At 47.0% G+C, this 18428-nt stretch overlaps 2 protein-coding genes across 3 annotated transcripts in view; one reads left to right on the top strand and one right to left on the bottom strand.

Annotated features, from left to right (window-relative positions):
* DDX27 (DEAD-box helicase 27) overlaps positions 1 to 8101 on the top strand; it is a 24385-nt gene extending 16284 nt beyond the window's left edge. For both annotated transcript variants that reach the window (XM_003932556.4, XM_039479235.2), the window contains 9 exons: positions 644 to 725; positions 833 to 1010; positions 3019 to 3125; positions 3309 to 3411; positions 6025 to 6119; positions 6215 to 6338; positions 6701 to 6788; positions 7735 to 7809; positions 7930 to 8101. In XM_003932556.4, the coding sequence (XP_003932605.3) occupies positions 644 to 725; positions 833 to 1010; positions 3019 to 3125; positions 3309 to 3411; positions 6025 to 6119; positions 6215 to 6338; positions 6701 to 6788; positions 7735 to 7809; positions 7930 to 7948 (871 nt within the window). In that variant the 3' untranslated portion in view covers positions 7949 to 8101. The remainder of the gene's footprint in view (positions 1 to 643; positions 726 to 832; positions 1011 to 3018; positions 3126 to 3308; positions 3412 to 6024; positions 6120 to 6214; positions 6339 to 6700; positions 6789 to 7734; positions 7810 to 7929) is intronic.
* Positions 8026 to 18428, bottom strand: part of ZNFX1 (zinc finger NFX1-type containing 1) — a 31158-nt gene continuing 20755 nt past the window's right edge. The window contains exons 10-14 of the mRNA XM_003932557.4: positions 17509 to 17663; positions 17005 to 17150; positions 16022 to 16132; positions 14879 to 14974; positions 8026 to 14077 (exon numbers count right to left, since the gene is read on the bottom strand). Of these exons, the coding sequence (XP_003932606.3) occupies positions 11630 to 14077; positions 14879 to 14974; positions 16022 to 16132; positions 17005 to 17150; positions 17509 to 17663 (2956 nt within the window). The 3' untranslated portion in view covers positions 8026 to 11629. The remainder of the gene's footprint in view (positions 14078 to 14878; positions 14975 to 16021; positions 16133 to 17004; positions 17151 to 17508; positions 17664 to 18428) is intronic.

Consider the following 18428-nt stretch of genomic DNA (forward strand, 5'->3'; position numbering starts at 1 on the left):
AGGATGATATTGGCCTTGAACATTTTAACCTAACCACTGTGAGGTCATGTGTTGGATGCATTTAGAACTCTGACTTCGTAGTCAGGGATGACCCTCATGCCCTTGGATGCTCGTCCCTAGCATGGGAGCTGTTGTGTGGGGCCACAGAGGAAGCTGGCTTGGAAAGACGGCACATGGTCTCTTCTCTGAAGCTTTCTGAGAGTGGTGAACATTCCTGGGTCTGACTGAACAAGATGTAGAGTCAGTCAGCAGTCGTGACTTGAGCATCTACTTTGCCAGGCACTGTGCTGTGTGCTTTCCATGTGATTTCTTGTTTAATCCTCAGAGAATGGCATCAGGGTGGTTGGCAAGGAGGAACCCTTTAGAACTCTCCACCTATCCTTGTTCATCAGAGGAGTGCTGAAAGGAGTTTGTTAAAGATAGCCTGATTTAAACTGAGACATTTTTTCCATGCTGTTAGCAGACAGAACTGTGTTTGCTCTGCATAATTGGTTGTTGAAGAGTGGGTGTAAATATCCCATGTGCTCACATTTAGAATGTATCCCCATTTTAATGCCCTGTTCTGTCCTCTGCTGGCTCAGGGTCTTGTGGAGCATTACTGGGGGAGGTGTCTGGATGAACAGCTGTTTGTGACTGTTTCTAGGCGCTTTAAGGATGAACAGATTGACATCCTTGTGGCCACTGATGTGGCAGCCCGTGGACTTGACATTGAGGGGGTCAAAACGGTGAGCAGACCCTATCTTCCTTAGACTTTTTTGGTGGAAGTCTTTTTGCCTCTTCGCATCCCTCTTCTCCAGCCAGACCTGACTGATGTTCATTTTTGACATTCTAGGTAATCAACTTCACAATGCCTAATACCATCAAACATTATGTCCACCGGGTGGGGCGAACAGCGCGTGCCGGCAGGGCTGGGCGCTCAGTCTCTCTGGTGGGAGAAGATGAGCGGAAGATGCTGAAGGAGATTGTAAAAGCTGCCAAGGCCCCTGTGAAGGCTAGGATACTTCCCCAAGGTGAGCAGGCACCGCTGTGGCAGTGCAGAATGGTTCCAGTGGGCGGGGCAAGGGCAGAGAATATGACGGCTGAGAGCGGGTGCTTACAGTTCACAGCCAGATTTGAATTCCAGCCCTGCTGCTTCCTTGCGGAGTGACCGTATGCAGGTTTGGCCTCACCTCTCTGAGCTTGCCTCCTGTGTGTAGAAGGGAATAATGACAGAACTGTAAACACAGTACCCCACTTAGATGGAAAATTGGGAAGAGAAGGTTGCTTGGGGCACAATTCTCAATAACCTCCTCCTCCCCTTACTATTAGTGGGAGGATGTCAGAGATCAGTACTCATTCCTTTTGGGTCCTTTCATTGATTTTGTTCTTCTGATCTGTAGGGGTCCTATAAAGCACGACCTCTTTAAAGTATTTTGTTTTGTTTTGTTTTGCTCTTGAATTCCTAGGCTTGAGCAATCCACCCACCTCTGCCTCCCAAAGTGCTGGGATTACAGTAATGAGCCACCATACCCAGTGTTAAAAATTTTTAAAGTTATTTGTTTTCTTTGTTTTTTTTGTTTTTGTTTTTTTTTTTTTTGAGACGGAGTTTCGCTCTTGTTACCCAGGCTGGAGTGCAATGGCGCGATCTCGGCTCACCGCAACCTCCGCCTCCTGGGCTCAGGCAATTCTCCTGCCTCAGCCTCCTGAGTAGCTGGGATTACAGGCACGTGCCACCATGCCCAGCTAATTTTTTGTATCTTTAGTAGAGACGGGGTTTCACCATGTTGACCAGGATGGTCTCGATCTCTCGACCTCGTGATCCACCCGCCTCAGCCTCCCAAAGTGCTGGGATTACAGGCTTGAGCCACCGCGCCCGGCTTAAAAATTTTTAAAGTTATAAAATATTACATATTTAGCCTGGGCATGGTAGCTCTTGCCTATAACCCAGCACTTTGGGAGGCCAAGGCAGGAGGACTGCTTGAGGCCAAGAGTTCGAGACCAACCTGAGCAATATAGTGAGACGCCTGTCTCTAAAAAGAAAAAATTAGGCCGTGCGCGGTGGCTCAAGCCTGTAATCCCAGCACTTTGGGAGGCCGAGGCGGGTGGATCACAAGGTCGAGAGATCGAGACCATCCTGGTCAACATGGTGAAACCCCGTCTCTACTAAAAATACCAAAAAAAATTAGCTGGGCATGGTGGCGCGTGCCTGTAATCCCAGCTACTCAGGAGGCTGAGGCAGGAGAATTGCCTGAGCCCAGGAGGCGGAGGTTGCGGTGAGCCGAGATCGCGCCATTGCACTCCAGCCTGGGTAACAAGAGCGAAACTCCGTCTCAAAAAAAAAAAAAAAAAAAAAAAAAAATTAGCTGGGCACGGTGGTATGCACCTGTAGTCCCAGCTGTTCAGGAGGCTGAGGCAGGAGGATCACATACATCCAGGAGGTTGAAGCTGCAGTGAGTTATGATTGCACCACTGCACTCCAGCTTGGTCAAAAGTGTAAGACCCTATCTCTAAAAAATGAAATAAAAAGTACATATTTATTGTTGGAAATGTAAATTTAAAAAGCAAAAAATGTATCACCACTGATAGCATTTAGGTGTATTTTGAGATGGTGTCTGGGCTGGAGTGCAGTGGTGCCATTTTGGCTCACTGCAACCTTCACCTCCTGGGTTCAAGCAGTTCTCCTGCTTCAGCCTCCCAAGTAGCTGGGATTATAGGCATGTGCCACCACACCTGGCTGATTTTTGTATTTTTAGTAGAGATGGGGTTTCACCATGTTGGCTAGGCTGGTCTCAAACTCCTGACCTCTGGTGATCCACCTGCCTCGGCCTCCCAAAGTGTTGGGATTACAGGTGTGAGCCACCGTGCTGGCCTTTTTTTCTTGTAGAGACAGAGTCTGGCCATGTTGCTTAGGCTGGCCTCAAACTCCTGGGCTCAAGCAATCCTCCCACCTCAATCTCTCAGAGTGCCGGGATTACAGGTGTGAGCCACCATGCCCAGCCTACCCTTATTTTTAAATCCTTTTAATTTTCTCCCTTTGAGATGTTGTCCTCAAATTCCGGGACAAGATTGAGAAAATGGAGAAAGACGTGTATGCAGTTCTGCAGCTAGAGGCGGAGGAAAAAGAGATGCAGCAATCAGAAGCTCAGGTGAGGCTGTGAGGCGGGATCTTGTTCACAAGGCTGCTCAATAAACAAGGTGCCACCACATCCCTGCTGGTGCTGCCCTTCTGAAATGTTTCTCTCATCAGAGCCCCAGGCATTTGCAGGCGGTGGCTTCCTGTGTTAGTAGACACAGGTTTCATGGCAGGCATCCTTTTGTTATCACTACAGATCAATACAGCAAAGCGGCTCCTGGAAAAGGGGAAGGAGGCAGTGGTTCAAGAGCCTGAGAGGAGCTGGTTCCAGACCAAAGAAGAGAGGAAAAAGGAGAAAAGTAAGTCAGGGAGGTTCTGCAGAAAATCTAAACACAGAATTATCCCATAGGACTCAGCAGTTCCATTCCTAGTTCTATACTGTAAAGCAGGGGTCTCCGACCTCTTTGGCACCAGGGGCCAGTATTGTGGAAGACAACTTTTCCAGATTCAGGCTGTCGGGGGTACATTACGTTCTCATAAGGATTGCACACCCTAGATCCTCGCACGCACACTTCACAGTAGGGTTTGTGCTCCTATGAGAATCTAATGTTGCTGCTGATCTCACAGGAGGAGGAGCGCAGGTGGTAATGCTTCCTCATCTGCCGCTCACCTCCTACTGTGCAACCTGGTTCCTAATAGGCCATGGACTGGTACTTGTATGCAGTCTGGGGGTTGGGGACTGCTGCTATAAAGGACTGCTAACAGGGACTCAAACAGACACTTTAGATGCCAGTGTTCTTTGAAGTACAGTTCATAATGGTAAAAAGGTGGAAACAAACTATGTCCGTCAATAGGTGAATGGATAAACAAAATTGGGGGTGGAGGTGTATACACACACAATGGAATATTATTTAGCCACGAAGTTCTGATAAATGCTATAAGAATGAACCTTGAAAATATTAAGCTAAGTGAAATAATCCAGACACAAAGGGACAGGTATTGTTGGATTCCACTTACGTGAGATACCTTGCTGGGCAGATTCCACAGAGACAGAAGGAGATTACAGATTACTTAGGGCCAGGCGAAGGAGGGGAAGAAGAAGTTATTAGTGGCTGCAGAGCTTCTGTTTGGGATGATGACGGTGAGTAGCCTCCTTGTTAGGAGTTTTGGAAACAGTGGTGATTGTTGTACAATGTTGTGAATTTAAGTAATGCCACTGAATTGTATACTTAGGATTGGGTAAAATGTCAAGTTTTGTTATCTCTGTGTGTGTGTGTGTGTGTGTGTGTGTATGTGTATACACATACACACACACACACACACACACACAGATAACAAAACTTGACTATAGTTTATATATAAAACTATAGTAAAACATTCTTTTTAAAGGTTAGGAAATAATATAGATTTCCTCTCCATCTCTCTTTAAAAAAGACCCAAAACATTTATTAGTGCACATTATTCTGTGCCTTGACTTTTTCACTTAATTTTGAAGATCTGTTTTATATAGGCCCATATATGGCTGCCCTTTTAATTTTTTTAATGGCTTCATGTTCTTCCATCATGAGTTGATTTTGTTTTTGAGATGGAGTCTTGCTCTGTCACTCAGGCTGGAGTGCAGTGGCGTGATCTTGGTTCACTGCAACCTCTGCCTCCCAGGTTCATGCGATTCTGCCTCAGCCTCCCAACTGGCTGGGACTACAGGTGTGTGCTACCATGCCCAGGTAATTTTTTGTATTTTTAGTAGAGACAGAGTTTCACCGTGTTAGCCAGGATGGTTTCGATCTCCTGACCTTGTGATCTGCCTACCTTAGCCTCTCAAAGTGTTGAGATTACAGGTGTGAGCCACAGCGCCCAGCCGATCATCATTTATTTAACTAATCCCCTGTTGAGGGATATTGAGGTTGTTTACAGTTGTTTGCCATCCAGCCTGGGCAACATGGTGAAACCCTGTCTCTACTAAAAATCAACACATTAGCCGGACATGATGGTACATGCCTATAGTCCAACTACTTGAGAGGCTGAGGTAGGAGGATCACCTGAGCCTGGGGAGGTCAAGGTTGCAGTGAGCTGAGATTCTGCCACTGCACTATAGTAGCCTGGGCAGCAGTGAGACCCCTATCTCCAAACAAACCAACAAATTTTAAAAAACCCCAAAACAATCATTTGTCATACAAACAAGGCATCTAGTGAATAACCTTGTACATATGCCCTTTTACAATTAAGTAAGTATATATTTGGCTTGCAGGATTCATTCCTAAAAGTGGAATAGTGGGTTAGAGTATATTTGTATTTCTGGTTTTGTTAGAGGTTGCAAAATTACCCTCCTAGAAGGTATACCAGCAGTTTTAGAAATACTATTTATATTTGATGGGACAAAATACGGGTGTATATATGTTAAATTTCTGATAGAAATAGTTAAAACTGTATTGGTGGGTAAAGTAGTATAAGTTACCTAAATCTTCATCTTTCATAGCAGCAGATTTGTAATGAGTGTCTTAAATGGATTAATTGAGAAATAGTCAAAAAAGCATGAAGTGCTTGCTGTTTTTCTTTTTTTTTGAGATGGGCTCTCACTCATTCTGTTGCCCAGGCTGGAGTACAGTAGTGCGATCTCAGCTCACTACTCCCAGGTTCAAGCCTCCGCCTCCCAGGTTCATGCAAGTCTCTCATTTCAACCTCCCAAGTAGCTGGGATTACAGGTGCACAACTACGCCTGGCTAATTTTTGTATTTTTAGTAGAGACAGGGTTTCAGACCAGGCTGGTCCTGAACTCCTGACCTCAGGTAATCCACCCTCCTTGGCCTCCCAAAGTGCTGGAATTACAGACCTGAGCCAGCTTGCCTGGCCAAGAAGTGCTTGCTGCTTTTCATTTTAAGCTGTTATGTACCAATTTAAAATATGAGCACCTATTGTAAGCTTAAAAAAAGATAAAATCATCCCTGAAATCTTACGTTTTCTTCTCATCCCAGTTGCCAAAGCTCTGCAGGAATTTGACTTGGCCTTAAGAGGAAAGAAGAAAAGGAAGAAGTTTATGAAGGATGCCAAAAAAAAGGGGGAGATGACAGTGAGTGGCCTCCCTTTTGGAGTTTGGGTCCACTCAGTGGGGGGAGTCAGAGTAGCCTGGTGTGTTCCACACTCACTCCTCCCCATTTCCCCCAGGCAGAGGAAAGGTCCCAGTTTGAAATCCTCAAGGCGCAGATGTTTGCTGAACGGGTAGCCAAGAGGAATCGCAGAGCCAAGCGGGCCCGAGCAATGCCCGAGGAGGAGCCAGTGAGAGGCCCTGGTAGGTGGATGGGGAGCCCAAAGGAGCTTGTAGGGAGATTTTCCCTGAAACCTGTGCTTTGGGGAGAAAATTTGAGGGATGATGACAACAGCCCACATTATTTGGGTAATTAGTATGTACGAATGTGTACAGCTATCCCTTCATTGGTCTAAGGAGTGTAGTGACCCTCTGGGTGGTGAGGACTAGGATTTGAACACCAGCTTTTCTGACTCTGGAGCCTAAGTCCTTACCAACTGCTGCTCGGAGGAGCTGTTGAGGATAGAATGAAGATAGTCTTTGGATGCCAGGGCATCCACTGAACTTAAGGGGATTTAGGAGCTTGGGCCAAAGAGAACCATATCTAACCCCTTCTCTCTGCACAGCCAAGAAGCAAAAGCAGGGGAAGAAATCTGTATTTGATGAAGAACTCACCAACACAAGCAAGAAGGCCCTGAAACAGTATCGAGCTGGGTAGGATTTCAAGTCATCAGGGAGCCCTTGGTATTCTAATGGAAACTATGAGTCTTCTCCCTCCTTCCCTATTCCCAGTTCTTATATACCTATAGCTTTATAATATGTAAATTCAAGGGTACCTGTCTGTTCTCGACCACCCCACCCCTCTCAAGGCCACCTGAGGATCCCAAGGTGAGAACAGGAGAGGGGTGTTAAGCTAGCACTGTTCCTGCCTTTGAGGTGAAATAGTACATTGCTGGGTTCAGAAATGGAGCTTTCCTTCAGGGGAGTGATAACTCTTTCATCTCAAGTTCCATCCTACAGAACCCCAAACAGAATTCTGGCTTGCTCTCAGGAATATGTTGTCCCATGCCACTTTCCCCAGCCTAGGGTTGGGGTAGGGGCAGACTAATCTTCCCAAGAGGTTGTATATACATAAGAAGGGCCTCTTTCGGCCGGGCGCGGTGGCTCATGCCTGTAATCCCAACACTTTTGGGAGGCTGAGGCGGGTGGATCACGAGGTCAAGAGATCGAGACCATCCTGGTCAACATGGTGAAACCCCGTCTCTACTAAAAATACAAAAATTGGCTGGACATGGTGGCTCATGCCTGTAATCCCAGCTACTCAGGAGGCTGAGACAGGAGAATTGCTTGAACCCAGGAGGTGGAGGTTGTGGTGAGCCGAGATTGCACCATTGCACTCCAGCCTGGGTAACAAGAGTGAAACTCCGTCTCAAAAAAAAAAAAAAAGGGCCTCTTCCAACCTCATTTTAAAGTTGGGCCCTGAATTCCAAAAACACATGTTGTCAGGTGGAAACACATAAAGGCTTAGAACTTGGGCCCTGAAAATAATGCATCCCAGAGATGCCACTGCTTCATGTAGGAGCTGGGTAGGGTGGGGGTGAGACAACACTGATTTGTTCAACAGCTTGCTCATTTCAGCATCTCATCTTCTTTTTCACAGCCCTTCCTTTGAAGAAAGGAAACAGTTGGGCTTGCCCCACCAGAGACGAGGAGGAAACTTTAAATCTAAATCCAGGTGATGCTCGCTGTTTTGGAGGGCCACAGGTTATGGCTGTTTGGGATTAGAGATAAAAACCTTTCATGGAAAAGGAGCTTCTCCATCCTCATTCTGGTCTTAACTCTGATTTTCTTACAGATACAAGAGGAGGAAGTAGCTGTTGTGACCTGAAGAAATTCACGGGGGCAGCCCTTAAATCCTTTCCCTGTGGGAAGTTATCCTGGCTGGTCTGTCTTTTCTCCATTTGTTTAAAAAAAAAAAAAAAATTAAGCCTGTCATTTGTGCATTAAAAAAAAAAGTTTGGGTGGTGGTGGTATGTAGCTCTTTTCCTAAGCACGTCTGTCAATGCCCCTTCTTGCTGATTAGCTTTCATATAATGACTATACTAAATGGAGGTATTTTTGGGAGGAAGAGAAACTAATCTGAGTGACTATCTTATTACTATCTCTTCCTGTGCCCACAGTCTACTAGGTTGCCACATACAGTTGGAATGCAGAATCTTTATGCCTATAGAGGAACTGGGTGGGGAATGAGGACACTCTTGTTAGTTGTTCTCCTCTAGCCTGGGGAATATAGTGAGACCCTGTCTCTCCTGTCTCTTTTAAGTTTATCTTCTGTTGATATTCTAGAACTGAGAGCTAAATGATAGCTCAAGAAGTTAGCTAAATGATAGCTCTTAGTTCTAAAACATCAACAAGAGAACTTTAGCATGAATGCGAACCATGCACCAGGTATTTTGTATGCTGAATAGAATCCAGACAACTCACTGCACTCTTGTGAGGCAGGCAGTGATATCCCCATTTTTCCAGTAAAGAAACGGAGGCTTGCCGGGTGCGGTGGCTCAAGCCTGTAATCCCAGCACTTTGCGAGGCCGAGGCGGGTGGATCACGAGGTCAAGAGATCGAGACCATCCTGGTCAACATGGTGAAACCCCGTCTCTACTAAAAATACAAAAAATTAGCCGGGCATGGTGGCACGTGCCTGTAATCCCAGCTACTCAGGAGGCTGAGGCAGGAGAATTGCCTGAACCCAGGAGGCGGAGGTTGCGGTGAGCCAAGATCGCGCCATTGCACTCCAGCCTGGGTAACAAGAGCGAAACTCCGTCTCAAAAAAAAAAAAAAAAAAGAAAAAAAAAAAGAAACGGAGGCTTAGGAAGACTAACTTTCCAGAGTTGCACAGCTGGGAATTCAGGTTTTCAGCTAACATCTACTTGAACCCACACCCCACCTCTTCCTGCTCTACTGTGGAAATGCTGCTGGAGAAACAGAAGCCCCAAAAGGACAGAAGGAGCCTTGACTCCGTCAGTTAGTTACTTGCTGCAAAAACCAGAGTCCCTTGTGCCCAGGCTGGAGTACAATGATGCAGTATTGGCTCACTGCAACCTCTGCCTCCCAGGTTCAAGTGATTCTCCTGCCTCAGCCTCCCAAATAGCTATGGTTACAGGCACCTGCTACCACACCTGACTAATTTTTGTATTTTTAGTAGAAACATGGTTTTACCATGTTGGCCAGGTTGGTCTTGAACTCCTGACCTCAGGTGATCCACCCACCTTAGCCTTCCAAAGTGCTGGAATTATAGGCATGAGCCACTGTGCCTAGTTGAATGTTGGTTCTCCTCCTTTTCTGACTCAGAATGAGATGAAGGCTGTGGGGCCCACCTGGGAAAAGTGTGTATAGTTTGTTAGAGTTTCAGGGAGTACTTACTGCCCCACCCCCAGCTTAAAAATGGTAAGTTATCGGCCGGGCGCGGTGGCTCAAGCCTGTAATCCCAGCACTTTGGGAGGCCGAGGCGGGTGGATCACGAGGTCAAGAGATTGAGACCAACCTGGTCAACATGGTGAAACCCCGTCTCTACTAAAAAATACAAAAAATTAGCTGGGCATGGTGGTGTGTGCCTATAATCCCAGCTACTCAGGAGGCTGAGGCAGGAGAATTGCCTGAACCCAGGAGGCGGAGGTTGCGGTGAGCCGAGATCGCGCCATTGCACTCCAGCCTGGGTAACAAGAGCGAAACTCCGTCTAAAAAAAAAAAAAAAAAAAAAAGGTAAGTTAATACCCTAGATGCTAAAGAGTATGTTCAAAGCTATTCATTCAGGGTGCATGTAAAGTCACCAACAGAGGGTCCAATTCAGAAAATGATGGCACAACTGTGTGATGGAGTCTAGTTCAGACTTACTGTTCTTAATATGTTTTATAGAAAGGTCATTAGGCTAGAAAAGCCAAGTATGGAACTGTGTACTTTTTATTTTGAAGCAGGGTCTCACTTGCCCAGGCTGGAGAGCCCTGATCACTGCTCACCGTAACCTCAACCTCCCCAGGCTCAGGTGATCCTCCCACCTCAGCCTTTGGAGTAGCTAGGACTATAGGTGTGAGCAACCACACCTGGCTAATTTTTGTATTTTTTTGTGGAGATGGGGTTTTGCCATGGTGCCCAGGCTGGTCTTGAACTCCTGGGCTCAGGAGATCTGCCCACTGCAGCCTCCCAAAGTGCTGGGATTACAGATATGAGAGCCACCGTGCCTGGCCCCAAGGGATATGTATTGCATGTGCGTAAATTATCTCTGGGAGGACTCAGGAAATGAACAGGGTTTCCTTCTGGAGAAGGAAACTTCAAGTATACCCCTTTGTACAGGTTGAAGAAATGTTTTTTTAACTGAGGATAAAAATGATTCATTCACCAGCTAAATAAAAATCCTGTATCACAAAAACAAAATCACAGATTCACTGTAGACAGTGCCTCCCCTGTCGCGGTCTTCATTGTCTTTGGCCATCTGAGGTTCTTCAAGTTGAGGATACACATGAACCATTGATTTTCTCAATCATCGTTTTAATTGGCTTTATAAGCTAAAGTGCATAGTAAAGACAAAAAAAAGGAAATGCATACATAGGAAAGAAACACTTAGAAAGGACCTGAGATACCTAAATGTTCTAAGAACACTGGACTGAAGGGATGCAGATGCAGGCAGCAGGCCTGGGTCTGGCTTCTGGCCTGGGTTTGGAGCCTGCAGAAGCCGCTGGCATGCTAGACCTACCCAGGCAAAAGCTGCAAGAGGGAGTGTTGGGATGAAGGATCACACTTGGGATAAATGCTGCTGGTACTGAATATGAGTTTAGCCCCATTCAGGGCCTAAGGGTAACCAGCAGTGCTACCAAACCTGTCAGAGAGCAGGTAAAGAAACCTCCACCATGCCAAAGTGCAGGTTAAAGGAAATGACCTGGGCCTGCTGCATAAGCCCCCAGATGTGGACTGTCACATATTCCCCACTCTCAGTGACTATGTAACTGGGTTGGGGTGAGTAGAAGTCTTCGTCTTATCACATGCCTCCATTTCCTAGAGACAGGGTGCCCAAGGAGGGCAAGAGGGGTTCTTGTGCTCCTTTGAGGGATAAGCAATCATAAGCAACTCTGGGTCTCTGTTTATTATAATAAGAGTTAGTCTGCAAATTAGGGCCTAGCAATTAGAATCGGTCAGTGTTAATGAGCTCATACTCTGTTCCTGGGGAACACTGTAGAAGACACATCTGACCAAGTAGAGAGCCAGAGATAACACTAGGTGGCTGGCCCTAGGTGGAAGCCCCAAACAGGTTTAAGGGAATATGTTCACTAATCTGCAGGAGAAAAAAAGAGGTGAGATCTTTGCTCTTAGTCCTGGAGATAAAGTGCTTACTCTAGCGCACGGGTAAATCTAGAAACAAATGCGGGCAAGCCCTAAAAGTGGATCCTTAAATAGGTGCAAAGACTAGAAAGGATGATAATAAAAAACTAACTTCGGTTCCTTCATAAGGGAGTTGGCCCCAGTCATCCAGTGGCCAGGGCAAAAGGCAGCGGTGTACCATCTTCCTACATCATCCTCTGGATCTCCTCAAAGTTCATCAGGTTGTTGGCCGTGTCAGACCAGGCAGCATGCTGGGCTCCATCCATTTCAGAAGCGAGCTGGTTGCTTCTTTCCAGAGTGTGATTTGTGCCACCAATCACTTCCTTACACTCAGGACACGTGCCCCTCTCCATGGCTCCCCCACAATCACCAATCACATAGATATGGCCATTGCGGCACTTGAACCAGTGACCGCGAGGATAACCTATGGCAGTGACAATCTGCACTCGCTCTTCCTCTGAGATGCCCAGGCCAGAGCAGGGAAGGATGGCTTTCAGCGCTTCCATCTTCTCCTGCACAAGTTGTTCATCCTCTTGGGTGAACTTACATGTTTTCTCAAGGATATTCTGGACACTATTGACCTCTACTGCTATGCTCTCTTTCACCTTCTTCCCTGTTATCTTGTAGCAGGTCAGCAGGTTCACCAGGTACGTAAGCCTCTGGATTTCACTTCGGAGGTCACTTAGTTCCTGGCTAGTGAAGCTCAAGCGCTTCTTGGCCAGCCACTCATGGACCTGCTCCAGTCGAGTCCTCACTCTTTTCTGTTCTAAGACATCCATCTTTTTCAGGGAATCCCACAGGCTGGCCAGGTGGTCATAGAAGCTGATGTAATTCTCAACCAGAACCAAGTCTTTCACTGACAGATTTTTCTGGGCTAGCTTCTCCTTTATCGTCAGGAAGTCTTTAGGAAGCACCTGGTGGAGGAGGCTCTTCCTCTCCAGCAGGGCCTTCAGCCGTTCCTGGCTGGTTGCTATCTCCCCTGCTGAGCCCTGGATCTTTTCCTTGATGATTTCAATCTCTTCTAGCCGCTGTTTTATGCTAGTTCCATATCTCAGGTTTTTGCGGATGGGCACCTGGCAGATAGGGCAGACTTTCAACTTGATGGCGACTTCATCATTCTTTTGTTCATTCATGTAGCGGTCTAGAGCTTGCACCTCGAAGATGTGGCTGCAGTCTTCCAGCTGCACAAAGCGGGCATCAGGCTCATCCTCAAACCCAAAGAATATTTGGGTGACCTCATCCATGTGGCAGATCCGGCATTTATTGGGGCATGGCTCCCCACAGAGACCAATGCAGGGGTGGCCACAAGCTAGCAGCTTAGTACAAGGCACACAGCACGGGGGTCGGTTGCAGGGCTCAAAGCAGAGTTTGGTGCACTGGTAGTGCTGGCAGCGCCAGACACAGGGTTCCACGCAGGGGCTGCACAGCTCCCCACATTTCTTTTTGCACTGGCTGTGGATACAGCGGTTCTGACAGGTCCGCTGGCAGGGTGGGCACTCACCGATGCACGGTTCCTGGCACTTGTGTGAGCAAATAAGCAGGCGCTTGCAGGGCTGCTGACAGCGTTCATGGAAACGCCCTTCGAAGCAGCTGTGGCAGGAGCCTGGGCAAGGATGCCCGCAGTCCAAGATAGTGCCACACTTGGTGGTGCACTTGGTGGCGACTGGCAGACCACACATGAGGTCTTTCACATAACCACATTTTACCTGTTGGCTATGCCCACACTTAAGTTTCACGGTGACCATTTCTGAACACAGCTGCATACAGTCCTCACCACATGGGTGGTTGCATCTGTGCCCACATCTCAGAAACTTGGGGCAAGGCTCTTGGCAGCAGAATTCTGACTCAGGCACGGAACAAGGGACCATTTGTTCATGGCCGCACCGAGGAATGGTTTTGGGCACTTTTACCTGACAAGGCTGACACTCCTGGAAGCAAACAAGGGGACACCGGTGCCCGTCCTGGCAGATAACCTTCTGGCATGGCTTCATGCACTGGAACTCCTTGTGTGAAGAGTCATAAGGGTGGCAGGCACGGGTGCAGACGTGCCCACAGCCCAGCCGGAACTCGCAGGGCAGGCTGCAGCCTCCTTCGGGTACTTTTTGGAAGTCAGAAGCTTTGGATACTAAGGTGTGGGTATCAGGGTGGTTCTGGCAGCAGAGCCGGAGCATGGGGCCTATTTGATTGTTCTCTCGAAGTGTATGAATGATCTTGCTCCACAGGGGCACCTTGGCCAGCATTTGCATGTTTCCAATGCAGTACATTCCCTTCTTGGCTCGGGACAAGGCCACACAGATGCGGTTGGATATCTGCAGAAAACCCACCTTGCCTTCTTGGTTGCTTCGAACTAGTGAAAGGAGGATGATGTCATTCTCTTCCCCTTGGTATTTGTCCACAACATGGACCTTGACGCCAGCAAATGTCTTGGCAGGCATCAGCTTGCGCAGGCAAAAGAGCTGCCCAGTATAGGTAGTGAGGATGGTGATCTGGGAAGGCAGGTATTCCTGGCACAGGAAGTACTTGCACAGCTCTACCACAAAGTGAGCCTCGTGCTGGTTCTGATGGCTTTTGCCCTCTTGGATTTCCTGTTCAGGAAAGTTGTGTTCTACAAAGAAAAGGTTGGAAGACACCCCCTGACAGGGAAAAGAAGTGACATGTTAAAAGGTTCACTCACGGTACTTATTCTGGAGTGTAATGGCGCAGTCTTGGCCCACTGCAACCTCCACCTCCTGGGTTCAAGCAAGCCTCCCACCTCAGCTTCCCAAGTAGCTCGGACTACAGGTACGTGCCGCCACCATGCCCCTCTGTATTTTTAGTAGAGATGGGGTTTCACCATATTGGCCAGGATGGTCTCAATCTTCTGACGTCGTGATCCACCTGCCTTGGCCTCCCAAAGTGCTGGGATTACAGGTGTGAGCCACTGCGCATGGCCAGAATTACATGGCTACTAACTGGCAGAGTTGGGATTAAAAAACGCAGGTCCGCATTTCAATTTCATCCTAGTAACCAGCTTTTAAAAAGCTGGCTCTGTTCCCTTCTGAAACGCTTTTTTTTTTTTTTTTTTTTGAGAGGGAGTCTCACTCTGCTGCCCAGGCTGGAGAGCGGTGGCACAATCTCAGCTCACTGCAACCTCCACCTCCCGGGTTCAAGTGATTCTTCTGCCTCAGCCTTCTGAGTAGCTGGGAGTACAGGTGCCTGCTACCACGCCTGGCTAATTTTTGTATTTTACTAGAGACAGGGTTTCACCATGGTGGTTAGGCTGGTCTTGTACTCCTGACCTCAAGTGATCTGCCCACCTTGGCCTCCCAAAGTGTTGGGATTACAGGTATGAGTCACCGCGCTCAGCCGCTGAAAAGTTTTTTTCATCTTGAAAAAATTACAGCCTTTTTAGGTTGCTGAAACCATCCAAGAAAGATTGGGTAAGACAGACTCACCTTAATCTTCTCATACTTAAGAACAGAGGGATGATTCTCCAGATCCTGGTAAATGTGGGGGGTCAAAAGGCGGGCAATTTCAGGGCGCATGCGGTGCTGAAACAACACATGTATGTCGTTAGAAAATCTAATAGCACCTGCTTTTAGATTGAATGTGGGAGGTGAAAGCAAGAGGAATCACAAAAAGACACATGGACAATTTCTTTAAACATGAGGTTGCTGTTAGAAAATTTAGGGAAGGCCAGGCATGACGGTTCATATCTCTAATCCCATCACTTTGGGAGGCCAAGACGGGAGTATCACTTGAGCTCAGGAGTTCGAGATCAGCCTGGCAACATAGTGAGATCTCGTCTCTATTTTTCTTTCTTTTTTTTTTTTTTTTTTTGAGATGTATCGCCAAGGCTGGAGTGCAATGGCGCCATCTCAGCTCACTGCAACCTCTGCCTCCCGGGTTCAAGCGATTCTCCTGCCCCAGCCTCCCAACTATCTAGGACTACAGGCATGAGGCACCACACCAGGCTAATTTTTTGTATTTTTAGTAGAGATGGGGTTTTGCCATGTTGTCCAGGCTGGTCTCTAACTCTTGACCTCAGGTAATCCGCCAACTTGGCCTCCCAAAATGCTGAGACTACAGGTGTGAACCACTGCACCTGGCCTCTACTTTTCTTAAAAAAAAAAAAAAAGAAAGAAAATCTAGAGACAGAGATTATTATTTGAAAAAAGTAACTGCTCAGTCTGCAGTGCAATGGCGCAATCTCAGCTCACCACAACCTCCCCCTCCTAGGTTCAAGCAATCCTCCTGCCTCAGCCTCCTAAGTAGCTGGGATTATAGACATGTGCCACCATGCCTGGCTAATTTTATATTTTTAGTAGAGACAGGGTTTCTCCATGTTGATCAGGTTGGTCTCAAACTCCCGACCTCAGGTGATCCACCCACCTCAGCCTGCCAAAGTGCTGGGATTACAGGTGTGAGCCACCATGCCTGGCTTCTTGTGGTGTTTTAAAACAGAAAATATAAGGTTGACAGAGTCATTTCAGTACTATATTATTTTTATCTATATGAGACCTCTTTTGCTGGCAATTGGCGGCTTTCCAGGAGCTTTCTCCGGTGCATTTGGTAATGACAGAGGCCCAGCTTCTCACCTGGTAATTCAGACGGACAAAGGGAATGTTTACTTTCACTAGCCGTTCAAACAGGGACACCTCAAGGTTGAAGTTCTTGGCCAGATCATACACGTTGGCACTGGGGCGCAGCTGAGAAGAGAAACATGGTTGAGGATTCTCTATTGTAAAGTCGTTTAACCATCCATACTTCCATCCATCCAATCAATCATCAGATGTTTTTCAAGTGCTTCCTGTGTGCCATGCACTATTCTATGTACTCACAGTTTAAGGATTAATAATGACAAGGGTTAAGGATTAGTAGAACTAAAGGTGATATGACAGAGTACCCCACGGTGGGTTTTTTCTAGCTAGGTCTCTAACCAGTGACATCTGAGTAAACACTAGCATGGAGGAGGTTGCCAGTTCTTCAGTCATTCGAAAAGCAAGCCATAAGGGGGACTGGAAAGGACAGAGTGGGACACCATGAGCAAATGGGATGAAGTCAGAGAAATAAGCGGAAACCTGATCACATAAGCCTTTGTAGGCCACTTTAAGGAGCCTGATTTTTTTTTCTTTGCATTTTAGTTTGGGAAGAAGCTTGATTTTTATGTAAGTGCAATGAGAAACCACTGCAGGGTTTTCAGCTGGAATGTGATATTATCTACTTTTTTTTTTTAGATTCACTTTGGCTTCTTTATGTAGAGTCCATTACAGGGTAGCAAAAATGGAAGCAGGGAGACCGAGGAGCATACTGTTGTAATACAGTCCACTTTGAGAGGCCATGGTGGACTAGGTAAATAGTAGAGGAAATAGTAGATGAAATAGATGATGTTGCCTCTAAAATATACCCCAAATCTAACAGCACCTGCTCTTAGATTGAATGTGGGAGGTGAAGGCAAGAGAATCACAAAAAGCTACAAGCTTAAGGACTGTTGAAGCAGAGGCCAGAGTCCTCCTTTATGATATGACCTCCACAGAGAGCCAACTCATCTTATGGGGGATGGGGGAGACTCCTGTTTTACCTGCTGGTGGTCCCCAATCAGAATGAGGTGCTGGCAAGCTTTGCTCAATGTGGCAATGGTATGGGCCTCAAGGACTTCAGCAGCTTCTTCTACTATGACAATCCTCGGCTCTACCTTCTGTAGGATCTGGCGGTATTTGGCAGCACCTCAAGTGAGAAAAGAACAGTAAGACTCCTCTGAGCTGAGGCAAAGGACCCACAGGGATTCCTCTGGGAATCCGCTTTTGTATCTTCCCTGAACCTGGATCAGTGACAACTAGCCCTTGTAGTGTTCTGGGTGGTCTCCAGAACATTAAAGCTGTGTTGGTCATTGTTGGAGTTTCAAACTCAGCAGGAGAAAGTGAGTGAATTTCACCAAGAGTTCTCAAAATACAGGTGCTTTCAGTAGCTTTTCATGGTATTTTCCTCTAACCTTCTAACGAAGCTTCTCTTTACCTGTCCTTAGATCACCTGGCACAAGAAGTGAATTTAGATGCAATAGGTAAATTCCTCCACAATTTCTTACCTGTGGTTGTCATTCCTACAACCTGGGCATCTTTAAGAATGTGTAGGTCTTCCTGGAGTCTCAGCTCAGCCATTCTTTCTGCTGATGTACGGTACTGGCGTTCATAGCTGAGGATCTTCCGGCGGGTGTCGGCCTGGTACAACTGTAGCCACAGCCTGGAGAATGGGAAGAACCAAGCAAAGAAAGCCACAAGATCTTTGAGAAGGTGGAAGAACCGCCTTCAGTGTGCCCAGTATATGAAGTGAACCTTGGACACTTGAGGAACAGAGTGACAAACAGAGAGAGATACAGAGAGACGAAGAGATCCAGATATACAGGGACCCAAGAATCCAAAATGATCAAAAAAAGATGTGCAGAGTGGCCAGGAACTAAGGAAAGGGGTGAGATAAAGAAGAAAGGTTTGCCGGGCGCGGTGGCTCAAGCCTGTAATCCCAGCACTTTGGGAGGCCGAGGAGGGTGGATCACAAGGTCGAGAGATCGAGACCAACCTGGTCAACATGGTGAAACCCCGTCTCTACTAAAAATACAAAAAATTAGCTGGGCATGGTGGCGCGTGCCTGTAATCCCAGCTACTCAGGAGGCTGAGGCAGGAGAATTGCCTGAACCCAGGAGGCAGAGGTTGCGGTGAGCCGAGATCGCACCATTGCACTCCAGCCTGGGTAACAAGAGCAAAAATTTCCGTCTTAAAAAAAAAAAAAAAGAAGAAAGGTTAACTATGGGAAGAGAATAAAGAGAATTATTCACGGCCCTATGTGATTAATTTGTTACCCTGGATAGGCTCTAAGCTCCATGAAGGTAGAGCTAATGTCTATTCTGTCCCATGGCTGTATCCCTATCACTCAGCTCAGTGGTGGTACTCAATCAATAATTAGTTAACATCATTGAAGGTCTTGGAAGTAGACAATGTTCCAGGAACAGAA

The sequence above is a fragment of the Saimiri boliviensis genome, chromosome 9, assembly GCF_048565385.1.
Source record: "Saimiri boliviensis isolate mSaiBol1 chromosome 9, mSaiBol1.pri, whole genome shotgun sequence".
NCBI lineage: Eukaryota > Metazoa > Chordata > Mammalia > Primates > Cebidae > Saimiri > Saimiri boliviensis.